Source organism: Ornithorhynchus anatinus, chromosome 2 (genome assembly GCF_004115215.2).
Source record: "Ornithorhynchus anatinus isolate Pmale09 chromosome 2, mOrnAna1.pri.v4, whole genome shotgun sequence".
Taxonomy (NCBI): Eukaryota; Metazoa; Chordata; class Mammalia; order Monotremata; family Ornithorhynchidae; genus Ornithorhynchus; species Ornithorhynchus anatinus.
Genome location: NC_041729.1, coordinates 95,687,028 through 95,709,862, shown reverse-complemented (window position 1 = coordinate 95,709,862; position 22,835 = coordinate 95,687,028). Strand labels below are relative to the sequence as shown.

The following is a 22,835-nucleotide window of genomic DNA, read 5'->3' as shown; positions in this document are numbered from 1 at the left end:
ACCACTGAGCATCAAAACTTGACTTTGTATAGCTAGTAAACTGTCCTATGCAATTACAAAATTATTATAGTTCATAGATTCCAAATGGAAAATATGTTATATAAACTCAAACTTCAGGTTAGGTTAGTATTTACAGGGATGAAGTCAATCAGCCTAACAGTGGTTTGAGCAGTTAATGTGTGCAGAGCACTATACTAAATGCTTGGGAGAAGACAACAGAATCAGTAGACATGATCCCTGCTCTCAAGGAGGTTAAAGTCTAATGTAGGTAGTCAGGAACAAGCCCTTAGAGTTTCTGCATGAGCTGGATCTGGTGTGTCGAAAAATAGAGCTAAATGAAAAACACTGGAAAGTAATATTCCCTTTTGGGAGATAAAAGGACTCCTGAGCCCAGTTCTCAAAGAAATATACTTGCAGTACTGTAGAAGAGGCTGTTTTTGCTAGATTTTTCCGTTCTTTTGTATTGTTTTGTTAAAGAGTCCCAGCCAAATAGTATTAGAAATCTGACTTTTATAACTTTTAAAATCTATTACCCCATTGTTTTATGTAAACAAATTCAGAGTTAATTTGGGTCTTTCTCGTTGTAACCTGTCATAGTTTTTATTGTATTTATTATGGTTTTAGAATATTGGCCACCGAAGTCCACAGTTCATTTTCCTTTATCCCTCTTGCTGAAATTATGGGAAAATAGAAATTCTTAGAAATTTTGTTAATCAGAATAATGAAAAATAGGAGCACTGATGCCCATACTGGAAATTCATGTTTTAGAAAAGCCTAACATTTAGCTCTGTTCCCCTGCCCTAGACCCTCAGGACCAGTGAACCTCTAGAAGAGGAAGTCAGTTAGGTTTTCGAGTTGATGATTTCTCCCTTCTAGAGCTATGTCAGGGATTCCCATCTTGTAGGCACAAGAGGAAACATTCCATGTCTGCCAAGTCTGTCATATTGTACTCTGCCAAGGAGTTAGAACAGTGCTCTGCATACAGTAAGCATTCGATCAGTCAATCAATTGAGTGTTTACTGTGTATACTAAGCCCTTGGGAGAGTACAAACAATAGAGTTGGGAGACCTGTTCCCTACCCACAGTGCACTTACAATTTTGAGGTGGAGACAGACATTAGTATAAATAAATAAGTTACAGTTATGTATATAAGTGCTGCAGGGCTGAGGTTGGTGTGTATTCCAAAGAGTGCAGATCGAAGTGCAGTTATTAATAAATAATAATAAATGTCATTGATTGTTAATTGCCAGTGTAGCAGGGTAGAGGAGAGCAGTTTGAAGAGCAAAATGGCCTTTATTTCTGATTACTTCACTGATGCCAATTCTAAAGGGCTCTAGCATTGATAGAGCTTATAAGAAATCAACAGCTCCATCATCTAACAGTCATTCATTCAGTCAGTCATTTTTATTGAGTGCTTACTGTGTGCAGAGCTCTGCACTAAGCACTTGGTAAGTACAATTCAGCAATAAAGAGGGACAATCCCTGCCCACACCAGGCTTACAGTCTAGAAGGGGGGAGACAGAAATCAAAACAAGTCAACAGGCATCAATATAAATAAATAGAATTATAGATATATACTTGTCAAAACAAGTAAAGAGACATTAATATAAATAAATAGAATTATTTATATACAAGTGCTATGAGGGGAGGAGGAGAGAACAAAGGGAGTGAGTTGGGGTGACGCAGAGGGGTGGGGGAGTTGAGGAAAAGGGAGACTTAGTCTGGGAAGGTCTCTTGGAGAAAGTGAGCCTTCAGAAGGGCTTTGAAAGGGGGAAGTGGAATTGGTGGATTTGAGAAGGGAGGGTGTTCTAGGCCAGAGGTAGGACATTGGCCAGGAGCCAATGGCAGGACAAGTGAGAAAGAGGCACAGTGAGAAGGTTAGCACCATTAGAGCAGAGTGAGTTGGCTGGGATGTAGAAGTAGAGATGGGAGGTGAGTTAAGAAGTGGTAAGGTGTTGGAGAGCTTTGAAGCCAATTGTGAGGAATTTTTGCTTGATACGGAGGTTGATAGGCAATCTTTGAAGATTTTTGAGAAAGGGGTGATATGCCCAGAATGTTCCTGTAGAAAGATAATCCGGGCAGTAGAGTGAAGTATGGACTGAAGTGGGAAGAGACACGAGTTTGGGAGATCAGAAAGGAGGCTGATGCTGTCAGTCATCCAGTTGGGATAGGATGAGTGATTGTACTAATGTAGTAGAGGTTTGAATGGAGAGGAAAGGGCAGATCTTGGCAATGTAGTGAAGGTGAGACCAGCAGGCTTTGGTGACAGATTGGACATGTGGGGTGAATGAGAGGGCAGAGTCAGGGATGAAGCCAATGTGGCGAGCTTGTGAGGCAGGAAAGATGGTTGTGTCATCCACAGTGAAAGGAAAGTCAGGGAGAGGACAGGGTTTGGGAAGGAAGATATGGAGCTCTGTTTTAGCCATGTTGAATTTTAGGTGGCAGGAGGACATCCAAGTAGTGATGTCCTGAAGGCAGGAGGAGATAAGAGCTTAGAGGGAGGAAGAGAGAATGGGGGAGGAGATATAGAGTCCACATGGTTCAGGATCTCCCTGATTTTCCTGGTTTCCTGGTGGGTCAGTTCCATCTTGAGTATTCATCTTAATATGATACTATCACCAGGAGGAGTTACAAGTTCATTTATATCTGCAGAGTCTGAGTGTTCAGTTACATTCACTTAGGAGAATCAGTTTTCCTTAGTGGATAGAGCACAGGCCTGAGAGCCAGAAGGACCTGGGTTCTAATCCCAGCTCTGCCACTTGTCTGCTGTTTGACCCTGGGCAAGTCACTTCATTTCTCAGGGCCTCTTTTACCTCATCTGTAAAATGGGGATTAAGATTGTGCCCCATGTGGGATAGGAACTGGATTCAACCTAAGTGTCTTGTATCTACCCCAGCACTTAGAACATAGTAAGCACTTAACCAATACCATAAAAAAATGCTCATCATTTTATCTTTGTGACATGGAGAGTGACTTGAGATTATGCTCTCATGGCTTAAGAAGGCAGCAGAATCTCCCAAAGTGATTGCAGCTTTTGAATCAGGAAATCAGAGAAGGGATTGTCCTAGGGTGTGCCTGAGGGTAAAGAATCTGTGCTGGCAGCTACATCATGAAGAGGGTGGGCTGTTGGGGAGTTTGCCAGTGAACTCACATGGGCTATTGTTGTCTGTTTCACTTTGCAGCCTGTCACTGCAACATCAATGGCTCATTATCGGAGGTCTGCAACACTGAGACAGGGCAGTGCAAATGCAGAGCCAATGTTCAAGGACGTCAGTGTGATGAGTGCCAGGTAAGGGGCATGTTCTTCCTTGATTCTCCAGTTCTTCCTAATTAATTCATCACCTCCAGGTCTCAAGAGCAAATTTTTGTTCACTGGGTATGTGAGGAAGGAAGTGATAACCATGTATCCACATCTGTAAGAGCAACATGAATATTTCCATATTTTAGGTCTGTGGGAGCAAAATAAGGCACTTAGATCCATCTGCTCTTTCTTCAGTAATGAATAGTTGCTAAATTCAAATCTCTGGGAATCATCAAAAAAAAAAACAAACAAAAAACAACAAAAAAAAACCTCACTCAGAGAAGCAGTCTGTCCCAGTAAAAAGATTACGGGACTGGGAGTCAAGAGACCTGTTTCTAATCCCAGCTCTGCCACTTGCCTAGTGGGAGTCCTTGGTCAAGGCACTTAACATCACACTGTGCATCAATCCCTTCATCTGTGAAATGAAGATTAAATACCTGTTCTTCCTCCCCTCTAGACTGTGAGCTCCATGTCAGTCAGGGACTCTGTCCAATCTGATTATCTTCTGTCTACCCTGATGCTTATTGTAATACTCGGCACATAACAAATATCACAATTATTGTTATTATTGTTATTCTGTCACCACACGTTTTCATTATCCATTTTGGATAAATCACAAAATTTTCTAATGTTCTTCCAACAACATGCATCTGTCTGTATTGTGCATATAGTGTTCACATTGAGTCACTACCACAGTGTGAGGTTGTCCTCATGGAATTCTACAAGAATAGCTCCCCATCATTTTAACAAAACGGGTGTGCACTCAATTTTAGATCCCCGAAAGTAGAGTCTCATGAATGTCTAAAACAAATGGTGCAGCATCTTCTTATGCATATGTGGGTCGGTGGTGAAGGGACAGGGGAGAACAAAGAAAAATTTTCTACCATTTTGCGCTGAACAAAGGCTTGGCATATTCCGAGTGCTTCATTATGAGTAACAACAGTAGTGAGCAGCTTGGCTAGAGAAAATAGCAAAGGGATTACATTCAGGAGACCCAGGTTCTAGTGTCAGCTCTGCCACTGGCCTGTTCTATGACCCTGGGCAAGTCATTCAAACTCTCTGTACCTCCATTTCCTCATCTGTAAAATGGGGATAAGATCAAAGAAGGATAAGATAAGATCTGCACCCCAGCAGCGTACAGCGTGGTTTAGTGGAAAGAGCACGGGTTGGGACTCAAAGGTCGTGGGTTCTAATCCCACCTCTGCCACTTAGCTGTGGGACTTGGGGCCAGTCACTTCACTTCTCTGGGCCTCAGTTACCTCATCTGTAAAATGTGGATGAAGACTGTGAGCCCCATGAGGGACAACGTGATTACCTTGTATCTACCCCAGCACTTAGAACAGTGCTTGACACATAGTAAGCACTTAACAAATACCAACATTATTATTATCTGCAAATAGGGCTAAGATTATGAACCCTAGGACAATGAAAGGGTTGGAACTCAAAATTCAAAACTCAACAGTGTAGAGGTTCTCGCAGTCTAGTCTCATCTCCCCAAAATGAACAGCATGGCCTAGTGGATACAGCACAGTCCTGGGAGTCAGAAGGACCTGGCTTCCAATCCCAGCTCCATCACTTATCTGCTGAGTGACCTTGGGCAAGCCACTTAACTTCTCTGTGCCTCAGTTACCTCATCTGTAAAATGGGGATTAAGACTGCAAGCCCCATGTGGGATCTAGGTGCAATTTAGCTTGTATTTACCCCTGTGTTTAGTATAGTGCTTGGCACACAGTAAGCACTTAACAAATACCATTTGGAAAAAAAAAAACTGTCAGGGGCATTCTCTCTCCTCTCAGTAGCATCGGTGCCCAAAGCCTAAGTGCTAAGTGGCTAATACAATGCTTTGCACACAGTAAGCGATTAATAAATATGATTGAATGAATACTATTTGACCTTCTGGTGCAAAACCAGCTCAAAATTGGTCCTGATGGTACTGGGGAGCAGGAAATCTGTCATGAAAATGGGAGCAGGAAGCCTTCCTCCCGGAGTCTGGGCCCACAGAAGAACCAAAAACTGAGTCCCAGTACTGAGGTGGACTACAAGGAAGATAGATGGTTTCTGTTGGAATATGTCACAAGTACAGAAACAGGCTGGGAAATGCTAATGTGTCCATTTTGAGCACTAAGGATGGTGTATGCCTGCTTATCTTAGAGAAACAGCACAGCTTAATGGAAAAAGACAGGCCTAGAAGTCAGAGGTCTTGGGTTCTAATCCTGACTATGCCTCCTAATAAGACCTTGGGTAAGTCACTTACCTTCTCCTTGCCTCAGTGTCCTCAATTGTAAAATGGACATTTAATGCCTCTTTCTTAGATCCCCTAAAGGCACAGGATCTGTATCCAACCTGATTGTTCTGATCTACTCCAGCACAGACTAACATGCTCAACACAGTAAGCACTTAACAAACACCAGAATTATCATTATTATTTTTATCACTGTCATTATTAATGTTATTTGTATGCTCCTCTATGGCTAGATTTTTCAATCCTTTGGATTTGCAAGTTGATTAGAAATGTCACTTCTTTCCCATAATCTGCCTCTCAAGTAACTTCTGCCACAGCCCAGCCCTCCTCTCAGCCAATCCCAGCCCTCCACTCATCCAGTCCCCTATCATGTGCAGTTCACATGAACTCACCAAACCAATACTGCTGATGGACCAATTTCTAACATACAGCATAGAAAAAGAAAATGAAAAACCAAAAACAAGCCTTGACCAAATAACCCAGAACTCTTGAAACTGTTTACTCCATCCAGTCATCCCAAAAGGCATTGTATTTTGTATTCCCAATAAATTTTAAATTCATTTAATTTTCCTCTTTTAAGGAAAGGCTTGGTTATCACAAAATTATCAGTGAAAATATTGGACATCCATATGTAATCTCATAACGATTTAAATGTTCCCAGAGGTTTGAAGGACATAGTCTAATTTCCAATCAGTTCCTATTATCTTATCAGTTTCTGATTTCCAGCTTTATTGTTTTCATATAGTTCTATTTCTTTGTAAGAAGAGCTGAACAGAAGTTGTACATTTTCAGACACCAACAAATATTAATCTAAAAATGTTTGCCATTTGTTTCCGCGTCCCGGGCAGCATCTTTAAATTCATTTTCCTATTGCCTTTTGCCTGTGGCACCTCAAGCCCAGCTTGTGGTGGGACTCAGAGAAGCAGTTTTGCGTGCTGTGTGGCTGCAGCCCTATCGGCTCGACGTCCCCACGCTGCGACATCATGGGAAGATGTGCCTGTAAATCAGGATTCATAGGCAAACGGTGCAACCTCAGCAGGCAGATGCAGAGACAGAAAGAGCAGCAACCAATAGCTCAGCGAGTACAAGTTCCACCTCGACGGTGGGGTTTTGCCCCTGCAAACGGGTGTCCTCGGGGTGCCTACCGGCCTGTCACTCCGGTAATCCCAGAGGCATGGCATGGATTTATAATGAGCGTGTATTTGATTGTGTGTTTTACAGCTGCTGAACTATTGTGCTATTTTGTAGTAGCTGGACAGAGATCTAGCGGGTGCCCACTGGGTGGTATGTAAACTAAGCATTCAAGCTTCCCTACATGGACAAACCAGGCAATTTAGCTGAGTGAGACTCTTTGGGCAAAGATGTGCTAAATCACTAAGCGTGATTGAGTGTGCTTACTCTTGCTCTTATGTGACCAGCAAGGTAACCAGAATCGGCACTTGTGGATACTAGATATTCCGACACACATACCTTTGTTCTTTCCCCTTCCCAGCCCCACAGCACTTATGTACATATCTGTAATTTATTTGTATTGATGTCTGTCCCCTCCCCCCGCATTTAGACTGTAAGCTTGTTGTGGAGAGAGAATGTATCTGTTCACTGTAATATAGTACTCTCCCAATTACTCAGTACAGTGCTCTGCACACAGTAAGCACTCAATAAATATGATTCAATGAATAGTTTCAGGCACCCAATATTACTCAATAACAACATCCTAGAAGGCTTATGTGAAGGTCCTCTGGATCTTAGAGAGGTTCTCTGGGCAGTGGGCTGGGAGAACTAGAAAAGGTAGAGCTTAGAACGTTCTGTCACTTCTTGTATCCTGTTCTGCTTCTTTTCATCTGAATTATAGTATGTAGGCCCAAGCACATGGATTCAGGCCCAAAAAGCATATGTAATGTTTAAAGGGTAAGAAAATGGATTTAGCTTTTCATCCCTTTTACTCTCTCAGAATTAAATCTAAATTCCCATGTATTTGGCTTCTATGGTGATTTGAGAATTCTTAGGGGTACCAAATTTTCCCCAGGCTTTCTCCATTATTAACCCTAATCACTGCACTCCATCAAAGGCCTCCAGGACTGTAGCCTTGATCCAATAGGGTGGGAATGTTTCATGTAAGATTTTTTAGGAAAACCAAAATCAAACACTGCATAATCTTCAGAATCGAATTAACCATGTGGCACAATTAACAAGTGGCAAAAGCAGTAATTGGACATACCTTTCATATATTTTTTCAGTCCTTAAAGCATCTTAACTGTAAATATAGGTCACCAAATGTTTAGCAGGCCCTTCTAACACTAATCGAAAATCAAGAATTTATTGATAGTTTCATTTAAATGTTAAAGAGGCTCTTACTTTGGCCCAACTCTATCTTGAAGATAATTGATATAATAGATCCCTGTCTCTGACACCGAGGCACGTAACTGGAATTCAAAAATACATAATCAAATTTCCAAAATAATTCCATCAATGCTCATTTCCAGTGTCACTTTCCTTTTTCTTTCTTAAACTCTAATGGGAGGTACTCTGAAAATGGACATGTCTAGAACCTATTAATTGAAGTTCTGCCATGGGCATTCATGCATTACCACATTTCTGAAAATGTCACTCCAGATTCATCCCCCCTCCCACCTCTGACAACTCCTTTGAAATATAGATAGGAACAAGGTCAACCAATCCATGGTATTTATCGAGAATTTAGTGTGTGCGAAGCACTGTACTAAGTACTAGAGTACAGATGGGAAGCAATATGGCCAGGTGGAAAGAGCGTGGCCCAGAAATCAGAGGATCTAGGTTCTAATCCCAGCTCTACCACCTATTGGCTGTGTGACCTTGGGCAAATCACTTAACTTCTATGTGCCTTAGTTTCCTCATCTGTAAAATGGGGATTCTTTATGCATTCTCTCTTCTACTAAGATTGTTAGTTCCATGGGGGACAGAGACTGTACCTGACTTGAATATCTTGTATCTACCCCAGCACTTTGTGAAATGCTGCTTCTAGACTGTAAACCCACTGAAAGCAGAGTATGTGTCTACCAGCTTTGTTGTGCTGTACTCCCCCAAGTGCTTAGTACATTGATTGCTTGACACATAGCAAGTGCTTAACAAATACCGTAATTATTATTATTATGAGGTGGAGGAAGAGAATGAAAAGAAGGGACAAAGAGTAAATATTGCAAGTCTTTCTAATTTCATATGAGGTGTCTATGCAAATAAATGAGGGAAAAAGTTCTTCACAAGGCAGTGTGGATTCTTTTGGAGTGCTTCATTAATTTTAGAAAATAAGTGAGGTTCACTGAGATGGCAGGAAAGCAGGTTAAAATTATTTTTCACCAAAATTGCAGGGAGAATTATAGCCCTCTTTCCTATTTCTTTCCTGATTTCCTTGCACTAGTAGTGCAATGCAGTATTTCAACCTGTGAGACAATTTTTCAAGTTTTCACCCTTATAAGCAGAATTTATTAGATCCTATCAGATTTCGTATTGAGTGCTGAGCTGCATGCTGTGCTTGGGTGTGCTTCACTGCATTAATCTGATTGCTGTCTTGAGAAATTTACCATTCATGTTTGGAGTCCAGGTATGTATTTTCTTAACAGATTCTTTGAAGCCCCTGCAGATGTGATTAAAATGGGAGTGGCAATTAATATTTGTGTTCTGTTTTCAGTTGTGTTTACATTGATTTAGGAAAAAAAACCAGTACCGCATTTCAATGCATGGATATTATGGCACAGAAAATTGTGTATAAGTATAAGGCCTTGTAGGATTTTTTTTTCATTCTGCCATTATTTGGTACAGCTGATTTAAAATGTGCAGTACCTTATCTCTCTTGCCTGACCGTAGTCTATGATCCAAACTTAGTTTCAAAATGTCAAGTAATTTTCTCTCTCTAGTTTTTTTATCCATTCCATTCACTTGTTAAAACTGCCATATGCCATGTGCTCAGAGCATAAAATCAGAGCTAGTCATAAGCACATTAAAAAGTTTAAAGATAAAATAAAATCTTAAAAATAAAGTCTATTGAATCCACAAATATTGAGGAATGTTCTTGGTCACCCAGATGGAAATCATTTTTGAGATGGAATTCATTTTTATTATAATGGATACTGAATAAAGACATTTTGTTCTCTGAATTACTGGTGTCTCCAAACAGCTAGATTAGAGAAGTTTGGTGAGGTCTCATCAGTGTTGCAAAAGAGTCTCATGTTGCCAAGATATTTTCAACAAGAGGATCTTCCCTACAAAAGGATTTTGGGGCAAAGAAAGCATTCTTGAAAAGAATTGTGGTAATTTAACTATCCAAATATTTTTGTAAAGGGTATTGCAGTTGAGTTATGGAGCAGTTCTGTTTAATAAACAGCCACAAGATCTTGAGCACCCAGAGAATTGGCCCTCCCCTTAATTAAAATTTGTTCAACCGGAAATCTCTTGTAAGTCTTGTGGCAATCCCCCAGTTTCCTTTCCTAAAGTGTCATTCATTCATTCAATTGCATTTATTGAGTGCTTATGGTGTGAAAAGGACTGTACTAAGTGCTTGGTAGAGTAAAATATAACAATGAAGAAATACATTCCTTGCCCCCAATGAAAAGCTCTCAGCTGTGCCAGTGGTGGGGTAAATGTGATGATTAGCTTAGGTACCTCCCAGGGAAGGTCTCTGTCACAGTATCCTGAATTCACCGTTACTCATGAGGGAAGCACAGGTTGCTTTGGCTTACAGCATGTATATTCTCCCTGAACCCCTGATTCCATTTGCCAGTCACCTGGCAGTTGGGAGAATATAGATGAGTGAGAGATTAGGCACATTTGTGTCACGTAGGTGTGATTGCTGTCAGCTTCTCCCTAGGTACCACGTCTTTGTTGTGGCATTGAGAAAACATGAAAGGAGAGGCTTGTGTCCCAAAACTTTCACTCCTTTTTTGGTTGCTATACCAAATCAAATGGCCTTTTGGTTTGACCAGTCAATTTAATCAAACAAGAAATGCACCAACTATAAGTTTGGACACTCATTCATAATTGCTCATTGAAAATACTGAGCTGAGTCCTGGAGCAAGGGTGATTCCATTTTTAGAAATCGTTTCCCTGACATGAATTCTTGTGGTACTCCCAGCAGTCACTCAAACTTGAGAGAGGTTCTGCTGGTGAAAGCAACAGGAAGATCTGTTTATCCTCCTAGTTGCTCCAGTTCCTGCTGGTCTCCTTCTTGCTAGGCCTCTCAGAGTGCTGACCTCATCAGGGAGCCCCGCAGGAAGCAGAAGAAAGAGCTGTCATGGCCATTGCAATGGGGGCCAAAAAACTATTTGATGTCTTGAAATACTTTTAGAGATACTTACATTGTACTCTCCCAAGCATTTAGTACAGTGCTCTGCACACAGTAAACAGTTGATAAATATGATTGATTCATTGACTGATTGATTTATACCTGTGCCCTAAAGGATTTATTTGATTTACATAAACAGTCAGCATTCTTTATTCATTGCTGAGTTTGAGGAGAGCACAATAAAAGGAGTTGGAGAGTTCAAGATTTTAGATTGTGAAAGACAGGAAAAAATATTATTTCTCCTCCAAGGCAGCAGTGCAACTCAGCAAATTTTAAAGAAGCATGAGAAATAGCCCAGTCTAAAAGAAAGTAGACTGCAGTCCAGATCCAACAAGGAGTTCAGTTTAAATCAGACATTCCACGCATGGCACAGGTGACTTTTCGCTTCAGACTGACTCCTTACCCACATCCTCCCTCTGGCCTGGAGATTCTTTCCCCTTCATATACAACAGAACACCACTTTTCTCACCTTCAAAGTCTTACTAAAATTGCATCTCCTCCAGGAGGCCTTCTCTAACTCAACTCTCACTGCCCCTCTTCCCTCTTCCTTCTGTGTCACCTACTCACTTGGATCTGTAGCTTTTAAGCACTTGATGCTTACCCACTATCAACCTCACAGCACCTATGTATATAGCAGCATGGCATAGTGGAAAGAGCATGGGCCTGGAAGACAGAGGACATGGGTTCTAATCCTGGCTCCACCATATATTTGCTGTGTGATCTTGGGCAAGTCACTTCAGTTCTCTGTGTCTCAGTTACCTCATCTGTAAAATGGGGAATAAGACTGTGATCCCCATGTGGGACGGAGACTGTGTCCGACCTGATTACCTTGTATCTTCCCCAGTGCTTAGAACAGTGCTTGGCACATAGTTAATTTTTAACAAATACCACAATATTAATATTATTATCTGTAATTTATTTTGTCTATCTTCCTCACTTGTCTGTAAGCTCCTTGTAGGCAAGGACTGTATATATCAACTTTGTTGTATAGTCCGCTCCAAAGCGGTTATTTCGGTGCTCTACACCCAATAAGTGCTCAATAAACATCACTGATTAAGTCTCATCACTGCTGTGGACCTGGGAAATGCATGAAAGAAGATTAATCATTTTAGATTACTAGAGCAGTAGCATATTGGCATCTCTCCCCACTCCTCCTCCTGTTTTGAGCTTTTCAATCCTTCCTTTTTTTTTTATTTCTCTGTGTGCCCTGGCATTCAGATAAGATAGGAAATGCCTACTGTCTTTAATTATACTTAGTATAATTAGCTGCAATTTGTATCCAAGGAGGGAAGGAAATAACTGGACTTCTACTGTGTTCTTTTTATACTGTGCCCTCGCATTCCTTGACTTGACCTTGATGAATTCTCTTTTCGGTGCCAGCCTAAAACCTTTGGCCTGCAGTCTTCGAGAGGCTGTGTTCCTTGTCACTGCAACTCCTTTGGCTCCAAGAGCTTTGACTGTGAGGAGAGCGGGCAGTGTTGGTGCCAACCGGGTGTCACGGGGAAGAAATGCGACCGCTGTGCTCATGGATACTACCGATTCGAAGAGGGAGGATGCACCCGTATGTAAACCATTTCCTTTTCCTGTTTCCTCCATATCATTTTATTTGTATTTTCTTGCATGCCCCTGACTGTTTCCCACATTCGAGGCCTGGCACTGGTTAGAATCAGTGCTTTTGCTCTCAAATCCCTTACCCACTATAGCTATAAATCACATACTTTAAATTATTCATTTATAGCCAAGTCTGTCTGCCCGTCTAGACTGGAAGCTCACTGTGGGAAGGGAAGCAGTGCTGCCTGGTGGATAGAGAGTGGGCCTGGGAATCAGAAGGATCTGGGTTATAATCCCAGCTCCACCACTTGTCTACTGTGTGACCTTGGACTAGTCACTTCACCTATCTGTGCCTTAGTTATGTCATCTGTAAAAATGGAGATTAAAATTGTGAGCCCCATATGGAACATATACTGTGTCCAACCTGATTGGCTTGTATCAACCCCAACCCTTAGAACAGTGCTTGACACATAGTAAGCACTTAACAAATGAGAGAAGTGCCATGACCTAATGGCAAGAGCACAGGCTTGAGAGTCAGAGGACATAAATTCTAATCCCATTTTTGCCACTTGTCTCTGTGTGACCTTGGGCAAGTCACTTAACTTCTCTGTGCCTCAGTTACCTAATCTGTAAAATGGGGATTAAGACTGTGAGCCCCATGTGGGACAAACTGATCTACCCCAGCTCTTAAAACGGTGCTTGGCACGTAGTAAGTGCTTAACAAATATCATAATTATCATTATTATTGTTATATTATTAATAGTTGCACATAAAAAATAGGATGCCTAGTAAGAGTGATATTTATTATCTGTTTTGTGCAGACTCTGTACTAAGTGCTTGGTGGAGAAAAATGTTGAGAAACCGTCACCTTGATACCTTAAGCCCTATTGGCAAATCACTGAGCTGTGGTTACCAAAATCCCCTCTATCACCAGCCTCAAATCAAGACATTATTCTTTAATCTCGGCAAAATGGGCACTCTGCAAATCCAAGTGGGGAGCATTAAATCAGGCTCTCATCAAAGAGGAGGGTAACTACAGTTAGAAACATTTTCCCAAGTCATATAGGAAAAGGAATGTTAATTTATCTAACTTTTAACTGGGCACACTGTCAGAGAATACACAGGTGATTTCCTACTGTGACTGAGTCCATTTATATCATCCTAGTTGAAGCCCAGTATATGGGAGGCATAGACACTCTGCCAAATACAAATTTAGGAAGGAGACTAAATCTGTCAAGGGGCTTTAAACTAGGAGTGTATTTATTGTGAATTGGGCCTGTAGGGTAGAGAGTAGTGATTGCAGTAGTTTTGCGAGCACTTGGATCTGAAGCTCCAGATTAATACTGCTCCTCTTGCCATGGCAAATGGAAGAGACCCCATAAAATGGAGACTCATTCACTCCCAACCTTGTTACCACCTCCTCCCTGACTTTTTTACATCTTTTCTCTGAAACTTTTCACTTTTCATTGGGTTTCTTTGCAGTAGTTAAGATTTTGAACTTTCCCGAATTTCTTAAAATCTAAGGATGTAACCTCTCTCTGCTTTAGACATTGTTTCCCATACTGGCATCATCCAGTAATGTGTTACAAACCTGTTCATCCCAAGCGCTTAGTACAGTGCTCTGCACATAGTAAGCGCTCAATAAATACTATTGAATGAATGAATGAATGAACAAACCATACCCTGTAACATGCATAGTGGACAGAGCACGGGCCTATGGGTCAGAAGGTCATGGGTTCTAATCCTGGCTTCACCACATGTCTGCTGTTTGATCTTGGGCAAGTCACTTGGGCCTCTGTTACCTCCTCTGTAAAATGGGATTGAGACTATGAGCCCCATGTGGGACAGGGACTGTGTCCAACATGATTTTCTTATTAGAAGCAGCATGACTTACTGGGTAGAGCATGGACCTAAAGGCCAGAAGGACCTGGGTTATCCTCCTGGCTATGCTACATGTCTGCTGTGTGATCTTGGGCAAGTCACTTCATTTCTCTGTGCCTCAGGTACCTCATCTGTAAAATGGGGATAAGAGTGTGAGCCCTCTGTGGCACAGGGACAACCTGATTAACTTGTATCTACCTCAATGCTTAGAACACTGCTTGGCACATAGTAAGCATGCCACAAAGTACCATAATTGTTATTATCATCCCTCTTGTGGTCGAACAAAGGGTATGTTAACAATTCATTGTTTCTTTCAGTCACACTCTATACATATGTAAGTCTCTTACCACCAGCTTCCTCTTCTAAAATGAAAGAAACATTTGTGTGGGTGTGTCTCCTCCTTTTCATTCCCTTTCTTGCCTTTCTCCCCCCTCTATCTCTTGCTGTCTCTCTGTTTTTCTCTCTCTGTTGATCTTTCTTTTATGTATGTACGTGATTACATAAGTAGCATAGATATCCCACCAAGCTAACATTCTGTTATTCTACCTCTCGTAAATTGCTGCTGTCTTTCTTCTGCCTGCCCTCCTTTAAGCGTAAAAGGAAACAAGACTCCACCTTCTAGGATTTTAAGCACAACTGGGCCAGTTACTGGCTTTTATTTAGGTGACTCTGTTCCTTGGGACTTTTAAGGCCATAACCATAACCAAATCTCTACATTCTCTTAAAGAAGAATATGGATAGAGATGGATGTTCTGTTTTTTTCAAACCACCTAAAATCTAGAAGGAAAGGGAAAAAAATAAGGTTATAAAACAAAGAAAACAGGTGGTCATATAGCCCCCTCCTAACAGCCCCACTTTTCACAAATAAATAGTATTCTTAATTTGTCTCCTCATGTAGGTTTGAAAAGGAGGAAAATACTCTCTGATGTGTACTGTTTTTCTCATTAGACACCACGCTGGAGTTCAGGAATCACATTATACTTATTGTTTTAAATTGCAATCTGACTTTTTATACTAGGAAAAAAAAATGTTAAGCTAGGCAGTGTTCAGAAATTAGGTGCCAAACTACTATAAACCCCGTGCCAGAGATAATATATTTTTCATTAACGAGACAAAAATAATGTTGCTTGAATTTTTTAATCTAATCAGTAAATGCTATATGAAAAATGAGTTTTGAGCAGAATAAATGCTGCTTTTATTTTAATTTTCTGATGGTTCTCATGGTGCTTCTTCTGTTTACCTCTCCTGTTTAGCCTGTCAGTGTTCCCATCTAGGCAACAACTGTGACCCCATCACCGGCCGCTGCATCTGCCCTCCCAACACCCGGGGAGAGAAGTGTGATATGTGCACCTCCAACTCTTGGGGCCACAGCATTGTCCATGGGTGCAAGGTGAGTAGGTCCCTAACTTCTATCTGGGGCAGTAAACAGCATGAGGTTCCCTTGGGGGACATGGAGTAAGGTTGTTCAGAGCTTAAAAATGTCCCATTGGGTTGAAAAAGCTTCCCCAAGCTGTCTTCAGTTCACTTGGGATTATAAATGTGGGTAGGGAATCCATGCTTGCATCACCACATCACTATTTAAACTACTATTCTTGCTTTTCCAGGAAAAAAAAGTTAAACTGTTGAAGTGATCTTGATATTATTTTCCGGACTTTGAGAGATTCACAGCATCTGTGAATCAGCACCTGTGGCTGTCTTACTGGCTGCAGAATCCCACTAGTCTTCCCTAGTAATGCCCCACCTCCTACTCCCATTTAAAGTCCATAAAAATGATCCCTTAGATTTGGGATCAAGGATTCTCCTATCTGTCAGAACTTGCTCTTCTGTGCAGATTAACTCAAATCACTTTTCTCCAAACATTATTAACTCTCTTGATCTCAGCCTTCACAGAGGCACTGTGAGGGTTAAGATGATCAAATATATGAAAAAGCTTCAAGATCTGGGAAGACACAACATCTGTGAGAGTGAATATATTAATTTTGTACCTCATAGTCTGATTGGGTAATTGAATGGCCTTCTTGGAATTCACTAAAGTACCTATTTGAATAATCTGCCACCTAACCACCACTGAAAAGAGTATCCACTGGATATGTTTGTGATGGTCATGGTGATATTGATGACCTTAGCACTGAAATCTGAAAGTATTCACTGGATAGTATAGTTTCTATCAAATGGGTCCATTCTCCTCCATTCCAAAAGTCTGGCAGACAATTCCCAAACCTTTTTTACATTTATTCTCTTCCACTCTTCCTTTCCCTTTCTCCCCCTTTCTTTCTCTCCCTTTACACATTTCTTCTTCCATCTTCTCCTCTCCTCTCTCTCCCTCCAACCCCTCCTTTTTCCTCCCCTCCCTCCTTTTCATTACCCAAACATGGATAGTTCATTTTGTCACATAAGGGTGTCATTTAAATTTCTCCTGCTTTAGTTCTGGAGACTGATTGACAAGGTGTTGGTAAGGTTCTTTTCAGGAAAGTCCTTGTGGGCAGAGATCAGGTCTACAAACTCTACTGTACTGTACTTTCCCAAGATTTAGTGCAGACCTCTCTCTGCACATAGTAAGAGCTCAATAAATACCATTGATTGAGTGACTAGTTGGCCTTGTCATCTTCCATAATGGCATGAAGAAACTGCTTTGAACAAAGATTCCAGGTCCTACTGTCTAATGGGAGTGCATTAGCATGAGAACTGCCACAGCACAATCTGGATGAGTAAGATGTGATGGATTGATAAATATATAGATAGATAGATAGATATCTATATATATATATATATCTTCTATTTTCATATATTATAGCTATCCTCTCCATACTATAGGGTGAATGACCGAAGAACTTGATCTGTACCAGAGTCAAACCCATTTTTTCCCATTACTCAGAACCAGGCAAGGAAATGTTACACAAATGGCTTTCTTGCTAAATAAGTAGCATTGGATTGGAAGTAAGGCTTTGATATTTGCCAGGAAATAATCTAAGCATATGGTGCATGGTCTCCATTATCCTCCAGGATAATGTTCTCTATAAATTCTCTGATTCACAAAGGCCCCAGATTCATTCTTCAGAATGTTCTCAGCAGGCATGTCTTTAGAATCCATACTCCAGTTAGAAACTATAGCATCTCTACTGTAACATAAATTCAAGGGCAAGTATTTTAAATTATTTTTATGTAGAATTGTCTCCATTGCAAGATTTTATTTCCACATTCTTGGCACTAAAATGGCAGTTTCCAACATTGCTGTGATTATTTTTCTCTCTTCAATTTGGTTCCTTCATTGAGTGAGTCAAAATCTCCATTTTGTAATTGAGGAAATTGAGATACAGAGAAGTTGAGTGATTGCCCAAGGTCACACAGCAGGCAAGTGGTGGAGTCAAAATTAAAAGCCATCTCCTCTAGCTCCCAGGCCCATGCTTTATCCTCTGGGCCATTACACATATATATATAGAAGCATTTCTTTCTGACAGAAGCACATCATTCCCATTGATTAAGTACTGGAAAGACAACTTCTATGCCCTTTAATTAAATAAGTATTAGGAAAGGATATTCTACACTTTGAAGCTAAAAACCAAGTCTACAGTATATTACATACTCAGTTTATTCAGCAATTATACAGACAATTATGGTGGCATCTGTTTGAAATCTGTATATATATCCTATTCATAATTTAAAATTGTATATTGGAAGCATTTAAAATATCTAGATGTATGGACACTGATGTAAAGAAAAAAGTCGATTTAAATTTATTTGCAGATAGAGATTTCTTGAAGTTTAGTAGATGCCTTGTTTTTTCAAGTAAGTTGGGAAGTCATATATCACTATAGTAAAAATTTACCATCAAAAAGTTATAAATTCACTTTGTGAATCATATTGTGCAGCCTTATCCTATCTCAACCACCTCTTAATAAACATTTTTTTCCCTTTTCTGGAACCTTAGGGAAAACTTTTCCAATATGAATCTCTCTATTCACAGAGGCCCACAGGCAAAGTAGCTTGAAGACTTGCTTTAAAATAAACAGCATGAGCTAAAAAAAAAATGCTGATCTCCTCCAAGGAGAAAGCAAGGAAAAAAATGAAACTCAAATCACAAAGAGCAATCCTTCCCTTCATATCATGTGGTAGAGATTGTCAGACTTGTGTTCTAGTACACTGTCTTGACTGAAATTGTATGCATGAGCACAAGCATGTCTTCCTACACTGCATCACAGTCAATCACGAGAGATGCTCACTGTTGGAAAAGTCTTCCTTAATTCACCAACAGAGTGCTAATCCAAGCATGTAGTGAAAACACAGGTGGGAGAACTAATCATTTTGAGTGTGAAATGTGGAAATGTCTTCTATATAATGATTTGTCCCTTGAAATGAAAATTCTTGGGTTTGAAACTTCACAAGGTATGTCAAAAACAAAAAAAAAACATTTTCGACAAATAAAAAGTTTTCCCCCTTTCCCTCCATGCATTCAGAGTAGTTTCTTATCTTTCATTTCCTGTCAGTCGTATTTATTGAGCACTTACTTGTGTTCAGAGTACTGTATGAAGTACTTGAGAGAGTACAATGCAACAGTATAGCAGACACATTCCCTGCCCACAACATCGACATGTCTTTTGGAAAGAATTCTCAGGAATTGTGGCTTAGCAAAAATCTTAGGGGGCCAAGGGAAGATGGAGTTGGGGGGGAAATGTTAAGATTTTTTTTCCAAGACCAAGGACTGAAATTTTGCTCTTGATTCTCTTCTCTGTAGGCTTGTAACTGCAGTGCTGTTGGATCACTAGCCTTCCAGTGTAATTTAAATACCGGCCACTGCCCTTGCCGCCCGGAGTTTTCAGGGCCAAAATGCACTGAGTGCAGCCTGGGGCACTGGAATTACCCCCAGTGTGATCTCTGTGAATGTTCCCTAGCAGGGACTGAGCTGCTGACCTGCCACGCAGAGATTCAGAAATGTTCCTGTGCCGATCGCACAGGGCAGTGCAGCTGTAAGGTAAAGCAACTTTATTTGTTGTCAGAATTCAGCAGTGAATAGAGCCCTGACTTTATTTCCACTTTCCTAATGCCTTGCTTTGTTCTTGCTCCAACTATTCACAGAATGAGGTGTGGCCGGAAATAGAACTTGGTCATATCTATCGCTCCTCCTCATATTGACACCAGGTCACTCAACTGGAATGCCACTTTCCACCAGCCTAATGGAAAATATTTCTAGTTAGTAGAGAACAATATCTTTTCTCAGTTGATTGACACATGCTACATGACTCTATTAAAATTGTGGCTCCACATTGAAGTCGCTCTCTCTAGTTTAGCACCTCTGTGCCTGCTGTGAAATTACTGCCATGGAATTACTGTTGCTTTTCTAAATAAAGGGCCATTTAAATGGCATTTCATTTATTCATTCAATCGTATTGAGTGCTTGATGTGTGCAAAGCACTGTACTAAGCGCTTGGGAGAGTTCTGCTGGAAAGTCATATTTGTCTAGGTTAAAGAGAAATACAAAAGGAGAACATTTTCATCTAAAACTGCTGCTGCAATCACTGAACATTATAGAATGAATTATTGCCATGAAAAAAGACTGTGAAATGACATCACACAGAAACAACTGACATTCTAACAATGATGATCTGCCCATTTCAGCCCACTGTTAATATTGTTAAATGATGTGGAAAAACAATCAAAGAGAGGATTCCCCACTCTCCCAGCTCCCTTGAGGTATTTTTGCAAAAGCAAATTCCACAGAAGATATCGTGTCTGGAGTCTTCTGACCGTTGAAGTCTTCTCACCAATAAAGCCCCCGAAGTCTTGAACATTGAGATAAGGGTGGGCTTCAATCACAAAGAAAGGCTCCTCCTTTTAGTATTTTCTGAATTGCTCCCAGGTACAGCACTAATCCCCATGTAAACATGAATTTCATCCTCATTTTACAATGTGTTCTTATGCTGTCCCTCTCTGAGTTTTTCATTTTTGCCATTCTCTCACTTTCGCATGTATCCACTTAAATGCCCACCATGGGATTAGCAGGGAAGCTTGTATTGCCTATTTTTAAAATTCATCACAGGGTGCCTTGACAACTTGCCGCTTGGGAAATATCATTCTCTTTGAGTAGGGCAGTCTGGGGCTGAGTTAAGTTTGGAGAGAGGTTGCAGAGGGCACACGCCACTGATGATAGCTGGCATTTGTTAAGTACTTACTATGTGCCAAGCACTGTACTAAGCACTGGGGTAGATACCAGATAATTGGTTTTGACACAGTCCCTGTCCAATGTGGGGCTCACAGTCTTAATCCCTATTTGACAGATGAAGAAACTGAGGTACAGAGTGACTAGCACAAGATCACACAGCAGACGAGTAGTGGAGCCGGGATTAGAACCCAGCTGCTTCTGAACCCCATGCCCAAGCTCTATCCACTAGGCCAAGCTACTTCTCCCTTACTTTGGTTTTTCTTGACATTGTCTCCTCTTGAGAGTACTTGGTTTCCACACTCCATTTTCTTAGCTTCAGTGGCCCCATCTCTGACCTGTCCTGGGACTCTCTCCCTCTCTCCCTCTTCCAGGTGAATGTGGAAGGTCTCCACTGTGACAAGTGCCGGCCTGGCAAATTTGGACTCAATGCCAACAACCCACTTGGCTGTAGCGACTGCTATTGCTTCGGCACGACAACTCAGTGCAGCGAAGCAAATGGACTGATCCGAATGTGGGTGAGTAGGAAACTGTTGAGCCGTGTAATGCTATAAAGCTATTTCCTGCTGGCGTCTTTTAGTCAGGCACGGAGGAGTAGCTGGAAAATGGCAAAACATTTAAGTGACCTTTTCTCCCGGGGACTTCTAGAAATGGAGAGGAGAGCGTATGCCATTATATAAGTGGGGGTCAGTGCTTTTGCGTCTGTGTTTTAAAATGAAAGGCACATTTATTTCTAGAATGACCAGAATAGATGGCAATGAAAAATAAAGGCCTTAAGAGGAAAAGGAGAAGAGTCTGGGTTTAGGGGCGATTAAGCTCCTAAAGATGAGTGCCCCAAAGAGCATGTTTTGGTATGAGATCTACTGAAGAGAACTGAATTTAAAGCTTATGTATTTTATTCCTATCTTAGGCACTTCTGTACGTTTATTTATTTATTCAATTATTTATTCAGCTATTCCATTCTGATATATTTATACTACTACTTGTTATATATGCTTGTTTTGGTAAGACTAATGATATTTATTACTATGGGCAAAGCACCTTGCAAAGTACTGGGGTAATTACAAGGTAAACAAATTAGAATTGGTCCCTATCCCAAATGGGCTAAAGAACTCATAATATAAAATAGGGATAATAACATTGAAATACAAAACAGCAATAAAATTACAATATCAGCAATGCAAGATAATTTAAAACAAAGTAGCTAAACACTGTTTTCAGAGGGAGGAGTCCTGACTCTCCCCAGCTACACACTGGATTTGAATACAAATTACTTCAGCCTCCCCGAGCTTGGTGAGAACCGGAGGCTTTTCTGTTATGTTTTGTTTTTCGAATGGTATTTGTTAAGTGCGTACTATGTTCCAGGTACTGTACTGGGTTAGGTGCAAGCTAATTAGGTTGGACACAGTCCATGTCCCCCATGGGGCTCATGGTCTTTATCCCCATTTTACAGATGAGGTAACCAAGGCACAGAGAGGTGAAGTGACTTACCCAAGGTCACACAGCAGACTAGCGGCAAAGCTGGGATTGGAACTATGTCCTAACTCCCAGGTCTGTGGCATTCCCAGAACTCCAGAACTCCTATATTAAAGGGGCTAGGGACCTATAGAGTCTCCTCTATTGCCTACTCTACTGCTGTGAGACAGTGTGGCTTTAGTTCCATAGTGGCCTGGCAGAGGGCGGCAGGTTGGATTATCTTCCTCTCCCACTACTATTAAATTTTGGCTGCTTCTTTCCCACATTAGGTAGAATGCCCCTCGGCAGCAGGGACCTTATGTCTTGATTCTATTATGTTCTCCCAAAGGCTTAATACAGAATTTTGCCCTCAGTAAGTGATCCATAAATACCACTGACGGGGCAGACTGACAGAATTTGTGGCACAATTTCCTGGGGATCCTCAAGGGAAGGGTGGCATTTCTGAAATATGTGATTCTTGTTCTAATTTACCTTTCTGACTTTCTTTGCCTGACTTCTCTCTAATGTTATCTTTTTTGCTGTTAAAATAAAACACTTTCCATCTCAGAGAAAATATAACAGTCAATATTAATACCTTGAATTGGTAGAGCAGTTTTAACCAAAGCTCTTTCACCATTATTTCTTTATTTTCCTCATAGCACTCATGTGCTATAGGATGAAACATGTAATATCCCTATATTGCAGGAGCTACTACAATTGAGGCAACCAACATACACATGACAAAACCTGCATGAATCCTGGGCTCTTTTTACCACACAAGCTGCGTTTCTTGAAAAATATGGAGGGCACCCCCATTGAATATATATTTTATTATATATATATATATATATATATATATATATATATATGTAGGACTCTCTCTCTCCCTCTTCCTGGTGAAAATGTAAGGTCTCCACTGTGAAAAGTTCCAGTCTGG

General features: G+C 40.8%; 1 protein-coding gene across 1 annotated transcript in view; it reads left to right on the top strand.

Moving 5' to 3' along the window:
- The window catches only part of LAMA2 (laminin subunit alpha 2), a 586,243-nt gene that overhangs the window by 376,553 nt on the left and 186,855 nt on the right, over positions 1-22,835 (top strand). The window contains 5 exon segments of the mRNA XM_029049645.2: positions 3,183-3,289; positions 12,238-12,418; positions 15,543-15,679; positions 19,022-19,258; positions 20,818-20,961. Of these exon segments, the coding sequence (XP_028905478.1) occupies positions 3,183-3,289; positions 12,238-12,418; positions 15,543-15,679; positions 19,022-19,258; positions 20,818-20,961 (806 nt within the window).